The sequence below is a fragment of the Vanessa cardui genome, chromosome 30, assembly GCF_905220365.1.
Source record: "Vanessa cardui chromosome 30, ilVanCard2.1, whole genome shotgun sequence".
In the NCBI taxonomy this organism is placed as follows: domain Eukaryota; kingdom Metazoa; phylum Arthropoda; class Insecta; order Lepidoptera; family Nymphalidae; genus Vanessa; species Vanessa cardui.
In genome coordinates, this window is record NC_061152.1 from 1262838 (window position 1) to 1276310 (window position 13473).

At 33.0% G+C, this 13473-nt stretch overlaps 1 protein-coding gene across 1 annotated transcript in view; it reads left to right on the plus strand.

Annotated features, from left to right (window-relative positions):
- Nucleotides 1-13473, plus strand: part of LOC124542267 — a 34533-nt gene continuing 21060 nt past the window's right edge. Inside the window, exons 1-5 of the mRNA XM_047120227.1 lie at nt 1-145; nt 4842-4950; nt 6202-6375; nt 7888-7960; nt 9513-9616. Of these exons, the coding sequence (XP_046976183.1) occupies nt 4844-4950; nt 6202-6375; nt 7888-7960; nt 9513-9616 (458 nt within the window). The 5' untranslated portion in view covers nt 1-145; nt 4842-4843. The remainder of the gene's footprint in view (nt 146-4841; nt 4951-6201; nt 6376-7887; nt 7961-9512; nt 9617-13473) is intronic.

Below are 13473 nucleotides of genomic sequence, written 5' to 3' on the forward strand. Positions count from 1 at the left end.
TTGAAAGGACGTGTTTTCGTATTTTCGCTCGGATCCGGTCGGCCGGCGAAGCGTTTTTTATCATAATTTTGATCTATTCTTTTGTGTCAGAGAATATCTTCTCTGTCAGTGTTCCATTGTTTTACGTGTTTTATAAATTTTACTGGTAAGTACAAAAATAATTATTAAATAATTCATTTGTTGTGACGACTTTTAAAGTTATTTCTTATAGAGAATAAATTTTCCACATGTGTTAACGTTTTTGTGAATTCAAAATTTTCAAATGTTTAGGACTTATGGATAAAGCATTGGTTTTTTTTTGGTTTGATGTTATATGTACACTTATTTAATTATGAAGTTGGAGTAATATCAAAGTCACTCTAATAATTTATTATTACCAGTACATACAATAATTACGATAATAAATATTATAGGTTTTGTTTTATATTTTTGTGTTATTATATTACTTATTACTATTATCTCTCACCTATATTAAATGTAGTCTTCGGCAAATATTTAACAAATTAAAAAAAAAAGTTGATTGTTTTTTTTTATTCATAGATTTTTATATTTCCGATACATTTTTAATTTTGATAATCACTATTTCAGTAGGATCTTAACTGGTGATAAAAAAATCATAATTATAAAAGTATTTATATTACTTCTTTTACCAATTTAGTAGCTTCAATCAACTTTAATTACATTAATACATATTTCTAGCTATTATTCATGAATGAGAATTAAATTCTCAAAAGATTAATTAGTGAAGGGTGGAGGGGAACAAGAAAAGGGGTGTGTAAGGAGGATTATGAGAGGGATGAATGTGAATGATCAAATGATGAATCATAGAGGAGAATGGGTAGAAAAATCATGATTTGCCGAACCCAAATAGATTGGGACATGAGCGGGAAATGAACTAATTCCTATTTTTTTTTAAATTAAATTCTTGAATGGCAAATGATGGCTCAAGTTAGGGCTTATCTATCAAGGGTTCCACATTGTGCTTATATTAGTTGTTTGTTTGACATACTTTAGAAGGAGATTCTATATTTCTGTTTGGATGTTTAAATATATCTCATTTGTATTTGTGGACTTTTTTTAAAATTTTTACTTAAAGCATTTAAATTAACTAACTAAACAAACTTTTTAATAAATTCATTTTAATCTAGTATAAAAATTAAATTTTAATAAATATTACTTATATTTATTAAAATTTAATTTTTCAGCCGTCATAATTTCAATACAATTTATTATAATAATGATTTCATTGCTTTTAAATTTAGATATTTTTTTATAAATTAAGATTAAGACATTGCGAATTGATTGCCTTGCAAGTGAATTTTGTAGGTATTCTTATGCTGAGCTTTTTCATGCATCGGTAATCACACTCAATGCCTCATAAATCTTATGTTAGGTGTAAGTAACAAAAAAAATATGACATTATTTGAATATAACGCCCCTGTTTACATCTTAGTAGCATATATGTGTGCACTGATAATTGTTTTAAAATTATATAATTTTCAATATTATTACACTGAGATAATGGCTTTGCATCTTTCTAACATATAATAGTTTTTGATCTATTCTTCTTGTTTATGCAGAAATTAGTTAAATAATGTTGTTGTCTTCTAACATATGTAAAATCCATCATATCAGAAAGAAACACAAGAAATTAACTGAAAAATTTCTGAATAATGCTTATAAGTAAGTTAAATTAATAATATGTAATAATAAATCCCTTTTTTTATTTCCTTAACATACATAAAAAGTAATAAAAATACATAAGAAATTTTCTCTAACAGAAAAATTCTAAATGTGTCTTGAAATTGAATTAAAATTGAAAAGATTTTAATTTAATTAAGTTGCTCGCTTTAGCAATTAGTAATAGATAATGTCAAAACCGAAGGAAAAGGGTACAATGAGACTAACATACGTGTTTTATGCATACATAATATTAATTTTTTACTGTAATTATAGTTGTGCACCAGTGTTGTTGTGTTGTTGTTATGTAATCTAGCAAGCAGAAATAATTGGTACTGCTGGTGTTATACTAAAGACTTGGACAGTGTTTTTATATGCGTGAGAGACATCATTTGTTGTTGTTCATGATTAAAATATTTTGAAAATTTTTAATAGAAAATAATTTTTTTTAATTTTTATTCCTCTTATAACCTGGGTGCCTTCAAACGAGGCGCGAAGAGGCATATTACGGGCCGGCATGGCGAAGGTGACTAGTGCAGCTCATTCTTGTGCGTACTAGTCTTCTTCGCGTTTGGATTCCATTTCCACTTACCATCAGGTGGAGTGGAGTCATATGCCTAACCGGATACTATAAAAAAGAAAAAAATAATAATAATTTATTAATAATAAATGATTTCTTTGGTCAAGTGTAAGCTACTAGGCCAGTAAGGAAACTGATAAGTTGGTGTTGATTCTTCACAAAAAAAGGATATAATTTGAGTTATACTCCAAATATATTTAATCTATAACAGATCATATTAAAATGGAGAAAACTTTTTTTTTCCTTTTATTTAAAATTAAAATATCTTCTCACGTTAAACTTAAATTATGAATGGTCATATGGGTATTGTACAAGAGGGAGGGGATGGGGAGGGGATGGGCTTAGGATGTTTCCCTTAAACCCCTTGTCCAGGTATATGGAGGGTTTACAGCCACCCTCTATTTACCAGTTCATCCTCTTGTTGTTATATATCACCTTTTGGACCTAGGTCAGTTTTCAATATTTTACTTTTTTTCGTTCGTTTCTGATCGGTTAGAGAACTGGATAAGAAAAAAAAAGAAAAAAGCGAGCAAAATTAAACTAAATTGCCGTCGAGAAATTCCAATTTTAACTGAACTAATGGGCATTTCTAATGTTTGACATTAAAAAAGGTTACATCATTTTGGCGCCAAATGTCACTTAGATTTTATAATGATAGCAAAACCTGTCTTAGTGTTTAGCGGGAAACCCACTGTTGATTTAAATTATCATTAAAGTATAATTATCATAAAGAATAGAGAAAACATACTATACACATAAACGGAAATCTCGTATTGGGTAAAAGTATAAGTTAAACGCAGACGTTCAGAAATATGATGAAATTTTCGAAGCAAAAATCAAATCAAATAGATATGTTTAAAATTTTTATAAATAAAAAAAACCGCCTTCAAAAATGAACTAAAAAGAAAAAAATAATCAGTTACATCCATATCCAATTTACGATTTTTTAATCACCTCTCAAAGTCGGTGCCAACATTGCTATATATGCATATAGGTACATAATACATACATACAAAAACTAAATCTATTTATTGTATAGATGACACCATTAGACAAACCTTACTATCGATACAAATTAAATGATTTCAATATACGAATTTATTTACTTTGTTGGCACCGCCTTCAAAAGGTGATTAAAAAATCGTAAATTGGATATGGATGTAACTGATTATTTTTTTCTTTTTAGTTCATTTTTGAAGGCGGTTTTTTTTTATTTATAAAAATTTATTTACTGCTTTTCAGTGTTGTTTTGTTATTTATAATTACAATTGGTCATTTGGGTTTGTCATTCACTTTAATGCCGTTAATCATTGAGGAGTTCTCCTGGTAGTCCACCATCAGCTAGACTTCATCATAGGCATGTTTACTAACATCAATTGCTTGACGACTATCTTAAAGAAATAGAACTTAGCCCATAAAATAGTTACTTACTAATAGGTTCTGATTACTAGTTGTGGTCTTCATCATCAGTTCCACTTCATTAAATGTCACTTTTCGTGAGCATATGACCAAGGGACTTTGAATAAAACCGAAATCACTATAGGTTTGCCTATAAAATTTGAGGAGTTCCCTCGATTTCTCTAGGATCCCATCATCAGATCCTGATCTCCTGACAATGGGACCACCTGTAAAACATGCCCTTTCAAACAAAAAAGGAATTGTCAAAATCGGCCCAGCCGTCTTCGAGTAATTCGGTAACATACATAAAAAATAAAAAAAAAAAAAAAGGCCCCGACGAATTGAGAACCTCCTCCTTTTTTTGAAGTCGGTTAAAAAAAGGGCCTATTTACTGGCTGATAGAGAGTATACTTTTTAATTTTAGTGAGCTCAGGATAGCATGCATACAGCCTAAGCTAAAATTAGAAATACGAGATTAATTGTTTTTTTAACTAACATTCTGACAAATGAGACACGAAATAAAAATAAATATGATGATTTGGCATTAATAAAACAGGCGTACAATTTCGGAAACTAACGCTACATAGCTATCTCTTCCAGGCAACGGAGATATTTGACGTTTTGAATTTAGTCAAAGATAAAGCAAGGAAGTTGAAAAAAACGTTTCTTTTTTTTAAGTTACACTCCTTAAGCGCGTTATGAAAAGATGTTTTTTTTTATTTATAATGTGCGCGCACTGAAAGACATAAAAATTAAGAAAAAAAAAAATCTTTTTCTTTTATTTATTTTATTCAAATAGACTATATATAGCAATGATGTTGTAGTAAACAGATATGTTATTAACACGCAAAAAGTGAAGACTAGAAAACGTCCTAATTGGGACGTTTGCCTTTTGTTGTTTTACGTAGTAATACGTTATAATACATCATAATTACGTAGTAATTAATACGTTTTGAGTAATTAAAACATCTAGTTATCCCTTTTACTTATTGTTTTTATCAAGCTATCCTTTTTTTTTACTTTTAACGAAATGTAAAAATAAACTAAAATAAACGGTCCCCGGCGCGGCACACTTTTTTCTGTTGTTTAGTATGGATATAACATATCTGTTTATTAGAATATCATTGCTATATATAGTATTCTTGAATCGTAGTGTTATTATAAATGTATCTTTTGTTATCAGAGATGTACCAACGCAATCGAAGTCAGAACCATTCCCAGGACTGGGATCCAATGAGGGAAGAATATGAGAATTCGACGTACGCGCCGCAATACCACGACGACGATACAAAGTAAGTGATCTGAATAAAAATATATTTATTTATTTATTTAATACTTTATTGCACACACAATGAAAGGACATACAAATAAAGAGGACAATTACAACAAAGAAAAGAAAATAAGAGCCTGCAAAGGCGGTCTTATTGCTAAAGCAATCTCTAACAGACAACCTTTGGTGAAAGGATTTGCAAAAGCAGAAGCAGGATAGTGCAAAAAATAATACAGGGTTATTGGTAACTCGACGTATATCCGTTAGGAGGTGATATGGGTGACTATTTGCAATATTTTGAACCCCCATATGCATGATCCAAATTTACACTACATAAAACACAAGTGCTTTAGCTGCTTACATTGGGATCAGAGTAATGTATGTGATGTTGTCTGATATTTATTTAAGCTCCATATATAATATTATACTACTTGGTGTTAGGGCTTTGTGCGAGTTCGACTGGGTAGGTACCACCCACTCATCAGTTATTCTACCGCCAAATAACAGTACTCAGTATACTCAGTTGTTCCGGTTTGAAGGGTGAGTGAGCTGTAACTACAGGCACAAGGGACATAGTATCTTAGTTCCCAAGGTTAGTGGCGCATTGACGATGTAAGGTATGGTTAATATTTCTTACAGCGTCATTGTCTATGGGTGTTGGTGATGACTTAGTGGCTGTTCTCACAATCAGACATTATGTGTGGGCGTCATGCGTGTGCGGTTAATTAATAAAAGATCCGTAATCACTCAAACGATTTACTTGAAGACACTTTTAAATTTCAATGATAACGACGAGTCGTAAGACAGTTACCAGACGAGTTGTCTGTACGGCGGCTGGCACTGAAGTGGTGTGTCGCCGACTCGCACAAACCCATCTAGACTCCGTCGAAGCGTTATAAATAAATAAATAAATAAACAAATTGTTTATTGGTTCTCAAATTTCTGTTACAATCATAAGGCAGAGACCTTTTAAGTTTAAAACCTGTGTCAGAAGGACTCGCTCTTCCCATAAACATACAATATTAATTATAAAAATTCAAATTAATAAGATAACAATAAAATAAAATAGAAAAAGAACATGCAAAAAATGCGGAGTGTGTGTGTGTGTGTGTGTGTGTGTGTGTGTGTACGTGCGTGTAAGATTACAATGCAATGCTGACAACGCTTGCGATTCGTCAAATCACCTTCCGTATTATTGACATCTCCGACATATATAGTATCAGCTTTTCTCTGTGATGTGTATCTAACTTAAAAAATCTCTCTGTAATCACAGTACAGATAGCGGCGTACAGCTGGACCATTGCAAGCTGTACGTGACGAACATACCGAAGACTCTGAAACAAGAGGGCCTTCGAAACCTATTCTCGAAATACGGGAATTGTCTCAAGATATTTCTCAGCAACGATCCGTCAAAGAGATATGCCCTAATCTGGTACGAGACACCGAGGTGAGTGGATTGTTTTTTGAAGTTATTTTATCCCACCAAACACATTAAATGTCATAAAATGCCAAGCCTCTCCCTGCAGTCTTTCCATCGTAAGTTTTGAGATCTCATAGAAGCCATACAACAACAACAACAGCCTGTAAATTGACACTGTTGGGCTAAAGGCCTCCTCTCCCTTTGAGGAGAAGGTTTGGAACATATTCCACCACGCTGTTCCAATGCGAGTTGGTGGAATACACATGTGGCAGAATTTCTATGAAATTTGTCAAATGCAGGTTTCCTCGCGATGTTTTCCTTCACCGCAGAGCACGAGATGAATTATAAAGACAAATAAAGCACATGAATCAGCGGTGCTTGCCTGGGTTTGAACCCGCAGTCATCGGTTAAGATGCTCGCGTTCTAATCACTGGGCCATCTCGACTCATAGAAGCCATGTCCTATTCAAATTATTTTGTAGTTATAAATTAACTTTTAGTAATTGTATCAATAGTTTTCTTTGTATTATGATTATTGTGATTTGGCAATGAGAACAAACGGCCGGCCCGTTTTGCTCGAGACTTGGCTGGGGCAATGCCGTGCCCCCAGATACTAGAAGTAGCAGGGGCTGCGCTCGCGTTTCAGGGTGTTAGTTGACATGTGTCAGGCAAAAAAGTAGCCTATGTCCATTCTTTGAGTTCAAGTTTACTTCATGCGAAATTTCGTCAAATTCGGTTCAGCATTTGGTCGTGAAAGTGCGACAGACACACAGTTACTTTCACATTTATAATATTACATATAATATATATTTATTTAGCTGACCTTTTTTTTCTCGCTGGAAAACGCCTTACGCGCTTCCCCACGTGATGGAAAGTGGGGGGGTGTAAGGCTCCCCGGTTCCCTGGACAAGTGCGCCCAAGTACGCCGGGCTAACCCACTAAAAAACCAGCGGGTACCCTCTCCGTCTTTCGACGGGCGCCACGGGATCGCTTAAGCATGCTAACGTGACGTAATTTAGCTAACCCTGGAAATTTGGCGTTTTAAGCTTATCCTTATGATTACGAATAATGATTTTATCACTGATTCCATAAACGTGAAATCAACATCAAAATATGCTTTGTTCAAGTGGGCTTTTACAAGCACTTTTGAATCGTCATTTTACAATTAAGTGAAGCTACCGCCGCGCCGGTTCGGAAAGTAGATTTTACCGAGAAGAACCAGCCGGCAATAGTTAGGATTTAACAACATTTAAAAATACAGTCATGTTGGTTAAATACAATTATATATTATATTACATACATAATATGTATGTAATATATCCTGCTTGGAAGTCAACAGGTATCAAATTTATTATACCTAATATTTTTGTATTTGTAAAGTCGTCTGTTTATTCCGGCTAATCTCTGGAACGGTTGGACCGATTTTGACGGGACTTTCACAGGCAGATAGTATATCTAATAAGAAGTAACTTAGAACAATATCGTCGTCGAAGTCGCGGGCACAGCTAGTTTTATTATAAGTTTATAACAATTGTTACAGTGAAGCTAAGTTGGCAATGATGAAATTAAACAAGACAGACCCCCTCCAGCTGAATATCAACTTAGCGCATAAGGTACGTACAACTACTACTATTCAAGGATATCATACAATAATTAGGGACAAAAAATTATGATAAAACCTCTTTTATTGTTTTTTTTTTAAAGTAGCAACACTGCACAGCTTTGTATGGGTGTAATAAGTTAAAGAAAGCTTCACCGTTTTTTTTTAAAAGTGGCAACACTATCCGTCTTTGCGTGGATGTAATAAGGTTCTACATATATAGAACTAGCGACCGCCCCGGCTTCGCACGGGTGCAATGTGAAACGGTAGAAACATCTAAAATTATCAGTGTTTCTTCACTAAATTGTCCATGTATTATTTTATTTTATTTTGCTTTATTAAGGCACAAATAGTTCACAATACACTTAAATTATAAATAAAATTACAAAAACATACACCAATGAAGCTGCCACAAATAAAATAAAAACAAACAAATAGTTACAATAGTTATAAAAATCAACGAACGTCGCATTGTTATCTTACTTACGGAAAAGGAATACATATTAAGTAATAAATTAGGAAAATTTATTTTTGGGTTTCAAACAACATTTTTTTAAATAACTGTAAGGAAACATTAAACATATCAATATGACTATAACTTTCATTATATTTTATGCAAGCTCTAATGATAAATGAGTTTTGAGCGAAATATGTTTTAACTTTAGGAATATAAAATAATGGAGCAATTCTTCGGGTGGCTATTTTTCGAGGGCAGTTGATATTAATTTTGCTTGTAAGGTAAATTGTGTCAATTCTATTGTTTAAAATCTTAAATACAAAAACGAGATGTAAAGATGAAAGATGGTCCGCTCGAGTGACATCGTGGTAGGGCCTAACGGGCAAGCCGAGGTAGACCACTAACTAGATGGGAAGATGATGGGATGATGGCCCAAACTGGACTGTCTTAGCAAGAGATAGAGATGTATGGGCATCTTTGGAGGTGGCCTACACCCAAAACGGGGTTCTTGCTGACTAAATCTACTAATACTGTAAAAATAACACGATTTCTTTTTGTAAAAGCTAGAAACAAAACTAAACTTTTAAATACTTACTACAATTAGAACTACTAACCAAATACATACATACATTATACTTTTTCTTATATAGATTTAGATACTTTCAAAATTCATTTAAACTTGTAATATTTTATATGAAAGAGCAAGAAATAATAACTTATTATTTTTATTATTATAAAAATAATAAGTTATTATCTCAAAATGTTATTATTATGCAAAAACCTTCATCTCGAATAATTCTATCTACATCTGAGCACACGAAAATAGATCTTAAGGTGACGAACCTATTCTTATCCCGACTGTACAAACATACGACCTCCGTGGTCGAGTGGTGTGTACACCGGTTTTCATGGGTACGCCACTCTGAGGTCCCGGGTTCGATTCCCGGCCGAGTCGATGTAGACTACCATTAGTTTTCTATGTTGTCTTCGGTCTGGGTGTTTGTACCGTCGTTACTTCTGATCTTCCACAACACAAGTGCGTTAGCTACTTACATTGGGATCAGAGTAACGTATGTGATGTTGTCTCATATTTTTAAATTTTAAACAGAAGACTTATCAAGAACCTCAAAACCAGAGGAGCAGCCACAACCAGAAGAGTACGATGAACTACCGTGATGATGGAAGCGTCAGCAGCAAGAGCCGGTACAGCAGGTGAGTTCAGCTTTTGTATACCACCTTCCCAGTATGGGAACAGGGGCAGACCCCTCTTTCCCATTGGGCACTTGCCTTGGGCCCCCCGACCGATGGGGGCCCCAGGCATATAAATAGTGATTGTTGAAAAAATATATAACCTTGTTTATCTACGTTATCTATTCTGAAAAAAATGGTGTTCTGTCAAAGTCATATGGGGCCCCATTGACCTAATATGTCCAGGGCCTCGCATAGGTTACCTCGTGTTAATGTGAAGTTTTATAATCGCTTGTGTAGTTTAGACTGGAAAATGGGACAATCAAAGGAATTAATAAATTTGTCCTTGATTTGACGTTTGGACAGTTTTCTAGATTTAAAATAATAGTTTTTTTTGAGTAAGTTAAAAGATTCTGTGAATGACAATGTAGGTGCTTATCTTCTTGTTGTGAAATATTCTAGAAGATTCTGGAAACATTGTAAGTAAAAAAAAGAAATTAAACTAATAAGTTGTCTATTGTAAATAATAATAGCTATCAGCGGTTTGGAAAGTAGATTCTACTGAGAGGATCCGGCAAGAAGTTCAGTAGTTTACTCTTTTCGACATTTGAAAATACAGTCATGTTAGTTAAATACAATTTTCAACCGACTTCCAAAAGGAGAAGGTTATCAATTCGTCTGTATTTTTTTATTTTTTTTATGTTTGTTACCTCATAACTTTTCACTGGGTGGACCGATTTTGATAATTTTTTTTTTGTTTGAAAGGTAGTGCTTCCCGTGGGGTCCCATTTTTTTTTATTTTTTCCGATGATGGTATCCATATGAAAACGACATAAGTCTTAAATTTGCATTATGTATATGCGCGACAAATAGGTGAATAACTGAAAATCACGTTAACCAATTTTGATAATTCTTTTTTTATTATAAAATTTATACTTCAAGGGTAATTTGGTGAAAGTTTGGTAAGGTTCTGAGCACAGGATCCATGACAAAGTAACGGAACGGAAGAGAACGGAACAATTCTGAGGAGCACGTTAGCGATACTCAGTCGAATCTTTTTTTTATAGGTTATTTGGATATTTGATTCACCTTCCGTAATGTGGTTATGTTTATGTAATTATCATAGTCGAATATTATAATCAACTAGCTACCCACCCCGGCTTCGCACGGGTGCAATACTGATACTAAATATACTACAGAATTTGTTTATTTACGATATCACATCGCAAACTTCTAAAATTATCAGTGTTTCTTTACTATATTGTTCATGTTTTATACACACAAACCTTCCCCTTGAATCACACTATCTTTTAAAAAAAACCGCATCAAAATCCGTTGCGTAGATTTAAAGATATAGGGACAGAGAAAGCGACTTTGTTTTATACTATGTAGTGATGGAACTCCTATACGGCTCGCAGTTAGGGTGCGATATGGGGCAGAATTTCTTACTATCTTTAATCAAATTTTGTGTATGTGATGTGATGTCATATGATATAGGAAATATAGTTGGTCTTTTTCAAAGCTTTTTTGCTGAGTTCGATTACAGCTCTCTCGAGGGATCCTTGTAGTTTACGCCGCGTGACGTATTAAATCCGCGTTTTCGAAAGTCTATTTTTGCTTTATTCGCAAGTTTCCTTTGAAATTGTCCTCGAAGTAGTTTCTGACTCATATAAACGGAACGCTTAATCTATCCATATTAAAAAAAATTACTTAGTCAACATCAGCTTCACTTAAAATCAAAAAATAAATAAAAATTTTTACAAAAAGAAAAACCGACTTCAAACAAAACACTATTTTAAAACAAATGAATATGCACGAAAAAGTAATAAAAATAATTGCGTATTCAACATATTTTTTAGAGTCTTCCTAAGTTAAATGAAATGAAAAATATTAGACTACTTAAAAGTCGATTAACGATTATATCATGTAGTTATAATTATTGTTATATTTGGAGTCGGTGTCAGCCAATAAAACCCTACAGTATATCTATCAAAAAACAATACGAGAATACTTTAACAAATATGTTTTTTACAAATAACCTTTTACACAATAATATACTGGATCAATCAAGGGGCTCGTATCGCTTCTTTCTTTTGATTGTTGGGGCAAAGGCACCGTGGCTGACACCGGCTCCAAATATACCAATAACTATAACTACATGATATAATCGTTAATCGACTTTTAAGTAGTCTAATATTTTTCATTTCATTTAACTTAAGAAGACTCTAAAAAATATGTTGAATACGCAATTATTTTTATTACTTTTTCGTGCATATTCATTTGTTTTAAAATAGTGTTTTGTTTGAAGTCGGTTTTTCTTTTTGTTAAAATTTTTATTTATATATGTATGTAATATATCCTGCCTGGAAGTCAACAGGTATTAAATCCACGCTTTTTTATCATCTACAAAATCTTGTATCGAATAATATGCCTTCTTGACCAATGTATTTTTTGTAAACGATTGGAATTTACGAAACGGCAAAGTTAAAAATGTTTGCGGAATTTTATTATAGAAGCGCATACCTTGCCCCAAGAAGGTCTTATTGACTTTGCGGAGTCGCAAACTTGGCGTTATAAGCTTATCCTAACTCCTAGTGCATATACAATGATTATCACTGATTTTATCAAAGTGATCAATGTTACTATGAATAAACATAATGTTGTTGTAAATCTGTACGTATAAATTCTATACAATGCATATCTTTTTGACATCGGCAATTTTTTCAAACATTCACACTATTTGATGTTCGCTGACGATAAAAAAGTGTACTTTAAAATAAGATCATTCAAGGATTACCTTAAATTACAAGATGATTTAAATACCCTGACAAAATACTACGCGAAAAACAGAATTACAGTAAACGTTAAGAAATGTCATCATATAACTCTGACTCGTAAAAAAACAAAAATTAATTTCGACTATAAAATCAATGACGCGACCATTGCTAAAAAATCTACCGTTACAGATCTAGGTATTAAAATTGACACTAAAGTTTCAATGATTGAACATATTGACGCAGTAACAAATAAGGCGTATAAACAACTTGGTTTTATTAAGCGAGCAACGCAATCATTTAATAATATTGAATGCATAAAAATACTCTACTCTGCATACGTTCGAAGTATCTTGGAATATGCAAGTAGTATATGGTTACCTCTATATAAAAATCATATTCAGAGACTCGAATCTATACAATATAAATTTCTCAAATACTTAGCGTACAAAGATTTTAAAAAATTTGACACTTATGAAGAAGCCTGTATTTATTATAAACTAGATTCGCTAGAGCAAAGACGAAACCAAAAGGATATGCTGTTACTACAAGTAATTTTAACTGGTACGATGGATTGTCCCAGTTTGGTGTCAGCATTCTCTCTAAATGCCTCCTCATTTAGATCGCGTAACCCCCACCTACTAGTTGTTCCAAAATGTAATACAAATTATGCAAAAAGCTCTATAAGTGTACGTCTAGCAAGAATATACAACAAATTATTTTCTCATTTAGACCTGTTTCACTTATCCAAAAAACAATTGAAGAATCAAATAACACTATCTTACCGCCAAAAATAGACACGCACACACACACACACCCACACGCACACACACACCCGCACGCACACACACACCCGCACGCACACATACACACAGAAAAACACACACGCATGCACAATCACACATCCAAATACCCATACACTTGTGAATATTCTCTTGTCACAAACGTCAACAACTTTCTTTAGACCTACTTTCTTTTTGTTATCCACTTTGTTAAATATATTTATTATATTAAACATTTTATATTGTAATCTTTGTGGCCATAGTCTTCATGTAATTTAAAAAAACAGTACAAATATAATCTGTATACACTGTTGATTACAAATAA